Source organism: Artemia franciscana, chromosome 3, assembly GCF_032884065.1.
Source record: "Artemia franciscana chromosome 3, ASM3288406v1, whole genome shotgun sequence".
In the NCBI taxonomy this organism is placed as follows: domain Eukaryota; kingdom Metazoa; phylum Arthropoda; class Branchiopoda; order Anostraca; family Artemiidae; genus Artemia; species Artemia franciscana.
This window is the reverse complement of record NC_088865.1, coordinates 55001449-55017799: the sequence shown is the minus strand read 5'-3', so window position 1 is coordinate 55017799 and position 16351 is coordinate 55001449. Positions and strand designations below refer to the sequence as shown.

The 16351-nt window shown below is 32.4% G+C and overlaps 1 protein-coding gene across 3 annotated transcripts in view; it reads right to left on the bottom strand.

Moving 5' to 3' along the window:
* Nucleotides 1-16351, bottom strand: part of LOC136025429 (mucin-2-like) — a 163589-nt gene that overhangs the window by 21037 nt on the left and 126201 nt on the right. For all 3 annotated transcript variants that reach the window (XM_065701458.1, XM_065701461.1, XM_065701460.1), the window contains one exon: nt 8685-8845. In XM_065701458.1, the coding sequence (XP_065557530.1) occupies nt 8685-8845 (161 nt within the window). The remainder of the gene's footprint in view (nt 1-8684; nt 8846-16351) is intronic.

The following is a 16351-nucleotide window of genomic DNA, read 5'->3' as shown; positions in this document are numbered from 1 at the left end:
GGCAGGTGGGGGGTTTCGGTCTAAATCCTGAAGAAGTAGATTTCAGGTTCCAAAGTTTTGCATGATAAATATTTCAAATCAACATGGATAGGGGATTTGCCACCTGGTTCCTCTTCTCCGGAGCAATATCAAACAATTCGTGGTAACGAACTATAGTAAGGAGCGACCTGGCTCAATAGTAACCGAAACTCTAAAAAACGGAATTTTGATATCAATAGTTACATCAAAAGCATTGAATTTTTATACTGATTCTTAATATATAAGTTTCATCAAGTTTAGTTCTACCCATCAAAAGTTACGAGCCTGAGAAAATTGTCCTTATTTTAGAAAATAGGGAGAAACGCCCTGAAAAGCTACGGAATTTAAGTGACCAAAAAAATCGGAGGGCACCTTGGCCCCCTCCCACGCTCATTTTTCCCAAAGTCACCGGATCAAAATTTCGAGACAGCCATTTTATTCAGCATAGTCGAAAACATAAGCCTATGTCTTTGGCAACGACTTAATTCCCCACAGTTCCCGGGGGAGGGGCTGCAAGTTACAAGCCTTGACCATTGTTCCGAAAGTGTACAGACGTTTCCAGGGGGACATTTCGCGTTAGGGTGGGGGTGGGTTGGCTGGAGGGGGTTACGTGGGAGGATACTTCCATGTAGAAATTTATCACGGGGGAAAAGAATTTCCATGAAGGGGGCACAGGATTTTCTAGCATTATAAAAAAAAACAAAAAAACATATGAGAAAATAAAAAAAATCAAGTTTTTTCAACTGGAACTAAGGAGCAGCATTATTAAAACTTGAAACGAACAGAAAATATTACGTATATAAGGGGGTTCGTCTCCTCCACAATACCTTGCTCTTTACGCTAACGTATTTTTAGTAATTTCAACTATTTATTCTATGGCGTTTGTTATTCAGGGGTCATTCTTAAATAATTGGGACAAAATTCAAGCTTTAATGTAAAGAGCAAGCTATGGACGAAGGGACGAACCCCCTCTTATACGTAACAAAAATACATAAATATAGAAATTCGTTACATTAGTTAATTCGTAAAATACGTATATTCATTACAAATAAAAACCTGCAGAAAAATTAAAAAGTTATATTTGCATTCTTAAGTAGCCAAAAATTTCCATTGAGGAATTTGTCATGGGGGAAGAAGATTTCCAGGAAGGGGGCACAGCATTTTCTAGCATTATTTTAAAAAACGATGAAAAAATAAATATGAAACAGCTTTTTCAACTGAAAGTAAGGAGTAGCATTAAAACTTAAAACGAACAGAAAATATTACGCATATAAGTGGTTGACCTCGTCCTAATACCTCACTCTTTACGCTAAAGTATTTTTCGTAATCTCAACTATTTATTCTACGGCCTTTGTAATTCAGGGGAAAAAATTTAAGCTTTAGTGTAAAGACTGAGGTATTGACGAGTGGGCGAACCCTCTCATATACGTAATTAAAACATACGAATATAGAAGTTTGTTACGTAAGCTAATTCGTAAGTTACGTATTTCTTTTACTATGAAAACGTTCGTAAAAAATTAAAAGTTCTAGTTGCCTTTTTAATTACCAAAAAATTTGGAGGGCAACTTGGCCTCCTCCCCCCTCCTTTTATTCAAAATCCTTCGATCAAAACTATGGGAAAGCCATTTAGCCAAATAAATAAATATGCAAAATTTCGCTTTAATTATTCATCTGCGGAGAGCCGAAATCAAAACATGGGTTAACTAAAAAACGTTCTGAAATTAAATAAAAAAAAACAAGTTTTTTTAACTGAAAGTAAGGAGCGACATTAAAACTTAAAACGAGCAGAAATTACCCCGTATATGAAAGGGGCTGTTCCCTCTTTAATGCCCTGCTCTTTACGCTAAAGTTTTTACTGTTTTAAAAAGTAGAGTTGAGAGAAAGAGTCAAACTTTAGCGTAAAAAGCGGGGAGTTGAGGAGGGAACAGCCTCTTTCATATACGGGGTAATTTCTGCTTGTTTTAAGTTTTATTATCGCTCCTTACTTTCAGTTAAAAAAACTTGTTTTTTTATTTAATTTTTAGATTGAGCGCACATTATTGATGTTTAAAGGTCGGTATGGCTCAGTAGGAAGGGAGGGGCTAAAAATTATTAATACTAAAACAGAAAACATGATTAAACAGTCTCTGAACATTAAAAATTTGGAAACCATATTAAAAAAAGTTGAAATTTAGTTGAAATAGCGGTACTTAAAGGTGAAGCCACCTTCTTCATATCTCCAAAATATGGTTAAATATCATATGTTATGAATAAACCTGAATGAGTCCAAGCTCTTGAAAAACTATCACGAAGAAAATACTTTTACGACGAAACTGAAATATTTGTATAGTGAGTTAAGAGCTTAGGAGGGTTGGTAGCCCTCCTTGGATTCTAAATAAACTTTAATATTCAATTAAAAATACACAAAATTTTAACTAACAAAAAGTTTTGTTAGTTAAAAAAAGTAAATGTAAAAAGGAACAGCAAAACTTTAAACACCAGGAAACTATCCTGTTTTTCAGAAGGGGTTATAATTCTCCTACAATTCGTTTGAGTAATTATCGTGTATTTACTTAATTTTAAGACAAGAGGTTGCAAATCAGTAATTTCAAATAAATTCAGAAGATCTGGCGAATAAAGAAAATCAACTCTTTCCTCTTGTTTATACTTCACAGAATCCTACACAGATTTCACAGTTTATCCTTGACATTTTACAAGATTTGTATTCTTCTGGGACCCTTTTCTTCTAACTACAGATTTTGTTCACGATTCGATGTTCACGAATTCTCACCATTTCTGGTAATTATACTATTTTTACATATATATATATATATATATATATATATATATATATATATATATATATATATATATATATATATATATATATATATATATATATATATATATATATATATATATATATATATATATATATATATATATATATATATATATATAGATAATATATATACAAATATATATATATATATATATCTATCTATCTATATATATAAAAATAAGTTGTCTGTCTGTCTGTGGATGGATGGATGGATGTGTCAGGTGACGTCACCTGAAAAAACTGGATTAGGTGACGTCAAAACTGAAAAAACTAAAAAAAAGGCAAAAACTACAAAAAAAACTAAAAACTAATAAAAAAAATAAAAAAGCTAAAAAACTAAAAAAACTATAAAGGTAAAAACCAATAAAAAACTAAAAAAAAAACTGAAAAAACTAAAAAAAGGCAAAAACTACAAAAAAAAACTAAAAACTAATAAAAAAAGTAAAAAAGCTAAAAAACTAAAAAAACTAAAAAAAACTAAAAAAAGGTAAAAAACTAAAAAAAATAAAAAATAAAAAAAAACTAAAAAAAAGGAAAAAACTGAAAAATAAGCTAAAATAAAGGTAAAAACCAATAAAAAACTAAAAAAAAGGAAAAAACTAATAAATGACGACACTCAAAGAGAAAGCGACCAGGACAAAAGGAATGTTCGATTAGCAATCAACAAAGCACCGGGACACAGGGAGTATAAATGACGACCAGGACATAAGTAAAAAAAAAAAAACTATCTATATATATAAAAATAAGTTGTCTGTGGATCTGTGGATCGTGGATCAGGTGACGTCACCTGAAAAAACTGGATCAGGTGACGTCAAAACTGAAAAAACTAAAAAAAGGCAAAAACTACAAAAAAAACTAAAAACTAATAAAAAAAATAAAAAAGCTAAAAAACTAAAAAAACTAAAAAAAGGCAAAAACTACAAAAAAAACTAAAAACTAATAAAAAAGCTAAAAAACTAAAAAAACTAAAAAAAAGGCAAAAACTACAAAAAAACTAAAAACTAATAAAAAAAATAAAAAAGCTAAAAAACTAAAAAAACTAAAAAAACTAAAAAAAGGTAAAAAACTAAAAAAACTAAAAACTAAAAAAAAACTAAAAAAGGTAAAAACTAAAAGAACTAAAAAAGAAAAAAATAAATGACGACACTCAAAGAGAAAGCGACCAGGACAAAAGGAATGTTCGATTAGCAATCAACAAAGCACCGGGACACAGGGAGTATAAATGACGACCAGGACACAAGTAAAAAAAAAAATTAACAAAACTAAAAAGAAGGTAAAAACTACAAAAAAACTAAAAAGAAAAAAAAACTAAAAACTAATAAAAAAACTAAAAAATCTAAATAAACTAAAAAAGAAAAAAAAAGGAAAAAAATAAAGGAGAAAAACAAAACTAAAAAACGAATGTATATACAGACCGGTACACCGGGATACAAATGACGACCGGGACACAGGGAATATAAATAACGACCGGGACACAGGGACACAACTACAACGGGGACACCGGGGGAAACAGGGGGATATAAATGACGACCGGGACAAAAAAACTAAAAAGAAATAAAAACTAAAAACTAATAAAAAAAACTAAAAAATCTAAAAATCTAAATAAGCTAAAAAAGAAAAAAAAAGGAAAAAAATAAAGGAGAAAAACAAAACTAAAAAACGAATGTATATACAGACCGGGACACCGGGATACAAATGATGACCGGGACCCGGGACACAGGGAATATAAATGACGACCGGGACACAGGGACACAACTACAACGGGGACACCGGGGGAAACAGGGGGATGTAAATGACGACCGGGACACCGGGACAGGGAATGGTCGATTAGCAATCACCATCAACAAAGCTCAAGGGCAATCATTAGAATCATGAGGTATAGATCTGAATACAGATTGTTTTCCCATGGACCATTATATGTTGCATGTTCAAGAGTCGGTAAACCTGACAATCTATTTATATGCAAAGACAATGGGACAGCAAAGAATGTTGTATATTCGCAAGTTTTACGTAGTTAAAACCATATATATATATATATATCTATATTCACAGGTGGGACATAGGGACACAACTACAATGGCGCGTAACTATTATGGCGCGTAACGACTTACGCGCGCGGGGGGGCTTGGGGGGGGCGCGAAGCGCCCCCACCAACTAGGTGTTGGGGTGGCGCGAAGCGCCACCCCAACAGCTAGTATATATATATATATATAGATAATATATATATATACAAATATATATATATATATATATATATATATATATATATATATATATATATATATATATATATATATATATATATATATATTTATATTTATATATATATATATATATATATATATATATATATATATATATATATATATATATATTTATATTTATAAGTTGTCTGTCTGTCTGTGGATCTGTGGATCAGGTGACGTCATGTTTCGGCTGACGTCATGAAATTAGTTTTTGTTATGACGATGCTTAGTATATTGTAAAACACATTAATTTGGTTAATAATATACCATTTAAAACACCAAAATGAACATGCTGGAGTAGTCACTCGGTGAGAGAGGGTGTCAGAACGGAGAATGAAGGTCCCAGGTTCAAATCCTGGTTAGGCTAAAAAAGGTAAAAAAAAAAAACTGAAAAAACTAAAAAAAGGCAAAAACTACTAAAAAATCTAAAAACTAATAAAAAAATAAAAAAGCCGAAAAACTAAAAAAACTAAAGAAACTAAAAAAAGGAAAAAACTTAAAAAACTAAAAACTAAAAAAAAACTAAAAAAAAGGAAAAATGAAAAATAGAAGAGAAAAAGAATACTAATAAAATTAAAAATAAAAATAAAAAAAATAAAAAAGATAAAAAGCTAAAAAAAGGTAAAAACCAATAAAAAACTAAAAAGAAAAAAAGGTAAAAAACTAAAAAAAAATTCATCTAAAAAACTAAAAAAAAAACAAAAAACGTAAAAACTAAAAGAACTAAAAAAGTAAAAAAAAACTAAAAAAAGGAAAAAACTGAAAAATAAGCGGGATATAAAACAGGGGGATATAAATGACGACCGGGACACCGGGACATAAGGAATATAAATGAATCAGAAAATACAACTCATGTTTCCAAATGACGTCGTTTGGAGCCCAAATTGAAAATCCAGATCAATTTATGTCTACTTTCAAAGTAAAAGGGCAAATTTATCATAAAGCAGGGTCTCTTCTACCATTCTCAGGCGAGAATCATAAATTTTTACAATTGTACTTCATCAGTGATAGAAATTCTGAATTGAATGCACGTTGCGAAATTTCTCCCAACATTGAAAGGACAATCGTTTCCCAATTACAACATCTTTTCCACGAAAATAATAATTTAGTGCGTCTGTTCAAAACAGCCATCGATTTGATGCCTACTTATACGCATAAAATTGTTATTTCTGCTGACAAAACGCCTCCTGGCCAACATGTGCGTAGATACAATGCTCCAACTATCGACGAAGTGGCCATCATTATAGTCGGTGATCAGTTTTTACCTCGAGATATTATTCTCAGGGTTTCCACCACACGTGCTACAACTAAAAATAGGCCTACCAATAATACTTTTAAGAAATATAAACCCACCAAAGCTTTGCTATGGCACTCGACCTGCCGTAAAAAAAAACAATGGAAAACCTAATAGAGGCCACAATCTTGACAGGGCCTTTTGAGGGTGAGGCTGTTCTTATTCCTCGCATTCCCAAGATTCCAACGGATCTGCCTTTTCAATTTAAAAGATTGCAATTCCCAATTCGATTAGCATTTGCAATCATCATTAACAAAAATCAAGGTCAATCATTAGAAAAATGTGGTATAGATCTTAATACTGATTGTTTTTCCCATTGACAATTGTACGTTGCATGTTCGAGGGTCGGTAAACCTGACAATCTATTTGTATGCAGCGACAATTGGACAGCGAAGAATGTTGTATATTCGCAAGTTTTACGCAGTTAATTTGTATTTTATCTATCTATCTATATAAAAACGAGTTGTATGTATGCATGTTTGTTTGTTTGTAAAAAGAGCGTTTGCATATGATGTCATTATTAGTACATACGGCTTTGTATATGCAGAGACAATGGGAAAGCCAAGAATGTTGTATATTCGCAATTTTTACGTAGTTTAACTCCTGCAGACGAAATGAATGCTTGCCTAAAAAATTCTAATTTATAGGCACACGTAAAAATATTAAAATTAACTACAAATATGCGTGTCCGATTGCAAAACGATGACTCTGGTCAAACAGTAGACTCAATTTCAGGACGTATACAACTACCTGCTGATTTCTGTAATTTAGTGACGTCCAAAAATGAATTGATTGAAAAAGTATTTCCGAATATTCTAAAAAATTATAAAAATAATAAATGGCTAAGTGAAAGAACGATTCTCGCACCCAAAAATATAGACGTCCACGAAATCAACAATATTGTTTTGAACAAGATTCGAGACCAGGCAGTCCTTTACAAGTCAGTCGACACAGTTTTGGAACCAAATGAAGCGGTTAATTATCCATCTGAATTTTTAAATTCCATAGATCCTTCAGGGTTTCCACCACACGTGCTACAACTAAAAATAGGCGTACCAATAATACTTTTAAGAAATATCAACCCACCAAAGCTTTGCAATGGCACGCGACTTGCCGTAAAAAAAACAATGGAAAACCTAATAGAGGCCACAATCTTGACAGGGCCTTATGAGGGTGAGGCTGTTCTTATTCCTCGCATTCCCATGATTCCAACGGATCTGCTTTTTCAATTTAAAAGATTGCATTTCCCAATTCGATTAGTATTTGCAATCACCATTAACAAAGCTCAAGGTCAATCATTAGAAAAATGTGGTATAGATCTTAATCCTGATTGTTTTTCCCATGGACAATTGTACGTTGCATGTTCGAGGGTCGGTAAACCTGACAATGTATTTATATGCAGCGACAATTGGACAGTGAAGAATGTTGTTTATTTGCAAGTTTTACGCAGTTAATTTGTATTGTATCTATCTATATAAAAACGAGTTATGTGGATGCATGTTTGTTTGTTTGTAAAAAGAGCGTTTGTATATGACGTCATTATTAGTACATACGGCTTTGCATATGCACAGACAATGGGAAAGCCAAGAATGTTGTTTATTCGCAATTTTTGCGTAGTTTGAAACACATATATAAATCTATCTATATTCACAGGTGGGACACAGGGACACAACTACAATGGCGCATAACTAATATGGCGCGTAACAACTTACGCGCGCGGGGGGGCTTGGGGGGGCGCGAAGCGCCCCACCAACTAGGTGTTGGGGTGGCGCGAAGTGCCACCCCAACAGCTAGCATATATATATATATATATATATATATATATATATATATATATATATATATATATATATATATATATATATATATATATATATATATATATATATATATATATATATATATATATATATATATATATATATATATATATATACATATATATATATATATTACGATGGAGAATTTTTTTTATTACGATGGAGAGTCAATCCATATCAAATGAAATACTCAAGAATAGGGCTTAAGATGGTCTATTGATACATGCAAAACATTTAAAATCAAGATCAAACCTTACGTTGAATCAATATTACTCAGTGACAATTGCATTTGTAGTTTTTGTGTTTTTTGTTTTTTTTTATAAGTATATTCTGGCTAGGATACTCCTTAAGGCACACACGGCTGGATATCTCTAAAATTTTTGGTTTGTAGCACAGTTGACCTAAATTTTACTATTTTCTTCAGCTTTCATAGACCAAATAAAATATAAGAAAAAAGCTAAGTTTTTATAAGAAATGTTGCTTACGAACACATCCATCATCATTGGCATAAATAAACCCAGTCGAGCAGTTACATTTAAAATAGCCATAGAAGTCGTTACATACTGCATCGTTGTCTCCATAATTGGCGCAAGGATTACCTTTACAATCATCATCGTCTTGGCAAATGCTGTATTGTTCGCGAAATCTTAAAACAGAAAAGCTTAATCAGTTAAATATAAATGTGTATATTACAAAAAAAAAACAGTTGTCTGATTACCTTAAAAGTAAAGCCCCTACGTCATATTGAGAGGCTCATTTCTCTAGAAGACAAGGCTGTGAACATGTCCAATTTTGGAAATTGAATGTGCTTTTTATGATTATAAATTTGGGACAATGGAATAAATTAGGTAAATTGTCAAATGAAATAATAAAAAAAAATTACAAGTTCACCCCATCACAAAACTATAACCTGCTATTTTGCTTATTGTTAATTGTTAATGTACAAGATTAAATGCCATGACAGTTTCTATATTATTACAATAGATACTAGCAAGTATATTGGAACCTATTCTTTGTAAAAATTCATCAGGACAGTTACATCCTCGTACTCCAGCCTACGTCCTTCTTATACTTGTAGTATGTTCATGTGATTGATTTTTGCTACATTTTTTTGTTGTTGTCCTACGTCCTTCTTGTACTTGTAGCATGTTCATGTGATTGATTTTTGCTATCTTTTGTTGTTGTTGTCCTACGTCCTTCTTGTACTTTTGGTATGTTCATTTGATTGATTTTTGCTACCTTTTGTTGTTGTTGTCCTACATCCTTCTTGTACTTGTAGTATGTTCATGTGATTGATTTTTGGTATCTTTTGTTGTTGTTGTCCTACGTCCTTCTTGTACTTTTGGTATGTTCATTTGATTGATTTTTGCTACCTTTTGTTGTTGTTGTCCTACGTCCTTCTTCTACTTGTAGTATGTTCATGTGATTGATTTTTGCTACCTCGTGTTGTTGTTGTACTAAGTCATTCTTGTAGTATGTTCATGTGATTGATTTTTGTTACCTTTTGTTGTTTTTGTCAATGTTGGCAATCATACACCAAACACAATCTATAGTTGTATCTACGTTAATCTAGAGCAACCAGAATGTCTGCGTTTTATTAGGCAGCCATGTAGCTTTGAATGGATGTTGTATAATCAAGGGTGTTAAGAAATTGAGCCAGAAATCCAAAAAAGAATCATATATATATATATATATATATATATATATATATATATATATATATATATATATATATATATATACATATATATATATATATATATATATGTATATATATATATATATATATATATATATATATATATATATATATATATATATATATATATATATATATATATATATGTATATATATATATATATATATATATATATATATATATATATATATATATATATATATATATATATATATTAGAAAACAAACAGAAACTACCGTAAATAAAAGTGAGACTACGACCTTTATTAAGCCCTTTTAAGACAAGAATGTCAAGTGGGCTTCGATGGGAATAAAATCTATTTAAAACGGTTTTCTTTCTAAGTATAACATTAAAAGTGAATTAATAAAGTTTTAGAATTTCTTCTTCTTATTTGTTATTGTATTTTGAGCCATCAGTCTTGTTTCGTTACCTTGATGTGCAAATAAATATCCTCAGTATTATCTTAATTCAAACAAATTTATTTGAAATAAGAAAGGAATCGAATGGAGAAAACCAATTAGCAAATTATTTGTTTACTAGGAGATTCTGAATCTTGCTACTACATTCAAAAGAAATTACCAAAGAAACTACCAAATTTTTACGAATGTTATTTAGGCTTCTATTTTGTAAAATTGTGTTAATACAAAAACTAACCAAAAATTATTACGCTCTTACTCTTTCTCACAACTCTACTTTTTAAAATAATAAAAGCTTTAGAGTAAAGAGCGGGGTGTTCAGGAAGGGACAGCCCCTTTCATTTATGAAATAATTTGTGTTCGTTTTAAGTTTTAATGTCGCTCTTTACTTTTATTTTAAAAAGACTTATTTTTTTACTTATTTTCTAATTTTTTTTTAGTTAATGCAGGTTTTGAAGATAGCTCACCGTACACGAATGATTAAAACAATATTTGCAAAATATTTTTACTTTTATAACTAAAAAAAATTGTTAATAACCTAAGTTTGATTTTTGTTCCAGTTATTTGGCACTCCTCCTCTATGGAAAATTCATAATCTAGTGTTTGATCTCAGAGGGAGACAGAATGATTTTGAATGCAATTGCAGCATCACTAATGAATATAGTATAATGAATATACTATAATATACTATAATATACTATAATAATACTATAATGAATATAGGCCTACTATCTGTAGGCAACAAGGCAAACACTATTGCACCAAATAGTAAATAACATACCAGTAAAACCTACTGGAGTAATAAAGGCCATTTAATTAGAATGATAGGTATTTTTCAAAGTTCTAAAACAAACTTTAGCGTAAAGAGCGAGGTGTTAAGGAGGGGGAGCTCCCTCATATACGTAATAATTCTTGTTTGTTTAAAGTTTTAATGTTGCTCCTTACTTTCAGCTGAAAAACTTGTTTTATTTTTTAATTTCTTATCGTTTTTTAAATAATGCTGGGGAATCCGGCTCACCATCTAAGGAAAAATCTTTTTCCCCATAAAATATTTTCCATGGAAAGATCCTCCCACATAACCTCCCCCCTATACCAGAACCCCCTATACCCCCTAAAAACCTCCGTATACTTCCAATAGCCAATACTGCACAATGCACCAGGCAAATTCCATAGTTTGCAGCCTCTCCCCCGGGGACTGTGGAGGGTTAAGTCATCCTCAGAGACATAATTATTAAACTTTTCGACCATGCTGAAGAAAATGGCTATCTCAAAATTTTGATTGGGTGATTTTGGGGAAAATATCGGGCGTGGGAGGAAGGCTAGCTGTCCTCTAGTATTTTTGGTGACTTAAAAATAGCACTAAAACTTCAGATTTGATCAAATGAGCCCTCCCCCGATCTTCTGTGGTCACTGGTTGAATACTACCCCCCCCCCTGGGAAAGAAAAACCAAACACAAAAATAAACACGTATCTGTGATCTTTCCTTTGGCAAAAAATGCAAAATTTCTCATTTTTGTACATAGGAGCTTGAAAACTCTAAAGTACGGTTCTCTAGTATGCTGAATATGATGGTTTGATTTTCATTAAGATTACTTGATATTTTGGGGTGTTTCCACCTTTTTCAAAGATTTGGTAAATTTTCTCCGTAACTTTTGATGGGTGCCATTAAATCTGGTGAATTTTACATATTTTGAATAAGCATTCTTAGCCCAATCTCCTAGGCCTAATGGTTCAATATGATCACCCTGGGGAAAACGAAAAAAGAACTTTTGCATGCATCTGTGAGTCTTCACAATTAAACAATTTAGTTAAAACAAAATTTGCATATTAACTTGTTTTGGCTAAATGGCTTTCTCATAGTTTTAATCGATTTGAGAAAAAAGGAGCGGGGGAGGAGGCATAGTTGCCCTCCAAATTTTGATTGCTTAAAAAGGCAACTAGAACTTCTAATTTTTCTACGAGCGTTTTCATTAGTAAAAAATAGACGTAACTTACGAATTAACTTACGTAACGAACTTCTATATTCGTATGTTGTTATTATATATACGAGGGGGTTCATCCCCTCGTCAATACCTCGCTCTTCATACTAAAGCTTAAATTTTGTCCCAGTCCCTTAAAAATGACCACTAAATCGCAAAGGCCGTAGAATAAATAGTTGAAATTACTAAAAACACTTTAGCATACAGAGCGAGGTATTACGAGGAGATGATCCCCTCATATGCGTAATAATTTATGTTCATTTTAAGTTTTAATGCTGCTCCTTATTTTCAGTTGAAAAAAACTTTTCATATTTATTTTCTTATTTGTTTTTAAATATTATTTTAATTCTCTTAATTGAAATTTTCTTCCCCCTTGACATATTCCTCCATGGAAAGATCATCCAACGTACCCCCCTCAAATTCTCACCCCCCAAACCGGAAAACCCCACTGAAATCGTCTGTACACTTCCCAATAACCATTACTATATATAAACACTGGTCAAAGTTTGTAACTTGCAGTCCCTCCCAAGGGGACCGTGGGGGAGTAAGGCGTCCCCAGAGACATAGTCATTGGGTTTTTCGAATATGGTGAATAAAATGGCTATCTCAGAATTTTAATCTGGTGACTTTGGATAAAAAATGACCGTGGGAGGGGGCCTAGGGGCCCTAAAATTTTTTTGGTCACTTAAAAGGGAACTAGAACTTTTAATTTCTGTTAGAATGAGCTGTTAGTAAGGAGCGAGCCGGCTCAATAGTAAACGAAACTCTAAAAAACGAAATTTCGATACTAACAGATATATCAAAAGAATCGGATTTTTATGCTGATTTTAAATATATAAGTTTCATCAAATTTAGTCTTTGTCATCAAAAGTTACGAGCCTGAGAAAATTTGCCTTATTTTGGAAAATAGGGGGTAACACCCCATAAAAGTCATAGGATCTTAACGAAAATCACACCATCGCATTCAGCGTATCAAAGAACCCTGTAGGAAAAATTTCAAGGTCCAATCTACAAAAATGTGGAATTTCGTATTTTTTGCCAGAAGACAAATCACGGGTGCGTGTTTATTTGTTTGTTTGTTTGTTTTTTGTTTTGTTTTTTTTCCCCAGGAGTCATCGTATCGACCAAGTGGTCCTAGAGTGTTGCAAGAGGGCTCATTCTAACGGAAATGAACATTTCTAGTGCCCTTTTTAAGTGACCAAAAAAATTGGAGGGCACCTAGGCCCCCTCCCACGCTCATATTTTTCCCAAAGTCAACGGATCAAAATTTTGAGATTGCCATTTTGTTCCACATTGTCGAAAACCATAATAATTATGTCTTTGGGGATGACTTACCCCCCACAGTCCCTGGGGGAGGGGCTGCAAGTTACAAACTTTGACCAATGTTTACATACAGTAATGGCTACTGGGAAGTGTACCGACGTTATCAGGGGGATTTTCTTGGTTTGGGTGTGGATTTCAGGGGAGGGGGCTATATGGGAGGATCTTTTCTTGGAGGAATATTTCATGGGGGAAGAGAAATTCAGTGAAAAGGGCGCAGGATTTTCTAGCATTACTATTAAAAAATACAAAACAATGAAAATATAAACATGAAAAAGTTTTTTCAATTGAAAGTAAGGAGAAGCATTAAAACTTAAAACGAACAGAGATTATTACGCATATGAGGGGTTCTAAAAATACTTTAGCATAAAGAGCGAGGTATTTAGGAGAAGATAAATACTTCGCTCCTTATGCTAAACAATTTTTAAGTAATTTCAACTATTTATTCTAAGGCCTTTCTGATTCAGTGGTCATTCTTAAAGAATTGGGACAAAACAAGATTTAGTCTGAAGAGCGAGGTATTAACGAGGGGACCAACCCCCTCATATATATAATCAAAAATATAAGAATATAAAAGTGTGTTACGTAAGTTAATTCTTAAGTTACGTATATTTTTTATTAATAAAAACGTTCGTTAAAAATTAAAAGATCTAGTTGCCTTTTTAAGTAACCGAAATTTTGGAGGGCAACTAGTCCTCCTTCCCCGCCCCTTATTTCCAAAATGTCTGATAAAAACTAAGAGAAAGCCATTTAGCCAAAAAAAGAATTAATATGCAAATTTCATTTTAATAATTTATGTACGGAGAGCCAAAATCAGACATGCATTAATTCAAAAACTTTCAGAAATTAAATAAAAAACCAAGTTTTTTTAACTGAAAGTAAGGAGCGACATTAAAACTGAAAACGAGCAGAAATTACTCCGTATATGAAAGGGGCTTTTCCTCCTCTACACCCCGCTCCTTGCGCTAAAGTTTGATTCTTTCTCGCACCTCTACTTTTTAAAACAATAAAAAACTTTAGCGTAAGGAGCGGGGTGAAGAGGAGGAAAATCCCCTTTCATATACGGAGTAATTTCTGCTCGTTTTCAGTTTTAATGTCGCTCCTTACTTTCAGTTAAAAAAACTTGTTTTTTTTTATTTAATCTGCTAGAAGACAGATCACGGATGCGTGTTTATTTGCTTTTTTGTTTTTTTGTTATTTTTCCCCCAGGGGTGATCGTACCGACTCATTGGTCCTAGAATGTCGCAAGAGGATTCATCCTAACGGAAATTAAAAGTTCTAGTGCCCTTTTTAAGTGACCAAAAAAATTGGAGGGTACCTAGGCCCCCTCCCACGATCATTATTTCCCCAAAGTCACTGGATCAAAATTCTTAGATAGCCATTTTATTCACCATAGTCGAAAAACCTAATAACAATGTCTTTGGGGACGACTTACTCCCCCACAGTTACCGTTGGATGGGCTGCAAGTGACAAACTTTTACAAGTGTTTACATATAGTAATGGTTATTGGGAAGTGTACAGACGTTTTATAGGGGATATTTTTGGTTTGGGGGGGGGGTACATGGGAGGATCTTTCCATGGAGGAATTTTTCATGGGGGAAGATAATTTCAATGAAGGAGGGTGCAGGATTTTCTAGCATTATTTAGAAAAACAATGTAAAAATAAATATGAAAAGTTTTTTCAACTGAAAGTAAGGAGCAGCATTAAAACTTAAAACGAACAGAAATTGTTACGCATATGAGGGGCCAACCTCCTCGTAATACCCCACTCTTTACGCTAAAGTATTTTTAGTAATTTCAACTATTTATTCTACGGCCTTTGTGATTCAGGGGTCATTATTAATGAATTGGAAGAAAATTTCAGCTTTAGTGTAAAGAGCAAGGTATTGACGAGGGAGTGAACCCCCTCATATATATAATAAAAACATATGAATATAGAAGTTCGTTACGTAAGTTAATTCGTATACTACGTATATTTTTTACTAGTGAAAAAGTTCGTAAAAAATTAAAAGTTATAGTTGCCTTTTTAAGTAATCAAAAACTTGGAGGGTAACTAGGCCTCCTCCTCCGCTCCTTTTCTTCTCAAAATCTTCGAATTAAAACTATGAGAGAGACATTTAGCCAAAAAAAATAATATGCAAATTTCGTTTTAATTATTTATTTGCGGAGAGCCAAAAGCAAAACATGTATTAATTAAAAAACGTTCAGAAATTAAATAAAAAATGTTTTTTTATCTGAAAGTAAGGAGCGACATTAAAACTTAAAACGAGCAGAAATTACTCCGTATATGAAAGGGCTTTTCCTCCTCAACGCCCCACTCTTTACGCTGAAGTTTTTACTGTTTTAAAAAGTAGAGTTAAGAGAAAGAGTCAAACTTTAGCGTAAAGAGCGGGGTGTTGAGGAGGAAAAGCCCCTTTCATATACGGAGTGATTTCTGTTCGTTTTAATGTCACTCCTTACTTTCAGTTATAAAAACTTGTTTTCTTTATTTAATTGTAGATAGGAGCTGGAAACTTCTACATTAGGGTTCTCTGATATGCTAAATCTCATTTTGTGATTTTCGTTAAAATGTTATGAGTTTTAGGGAGTGTTTCCCTCTATTTTCTAAAATAAGGCAAATTTTCTGAGGCTCTTAACTTTTGATGGGTAAGACTAGACTTGATGAAATTTATACATTTAAAATCAGCATTGAAATGTGATTCTTTTAGTGTTAATATTGGTATCAAAATTCTACTTC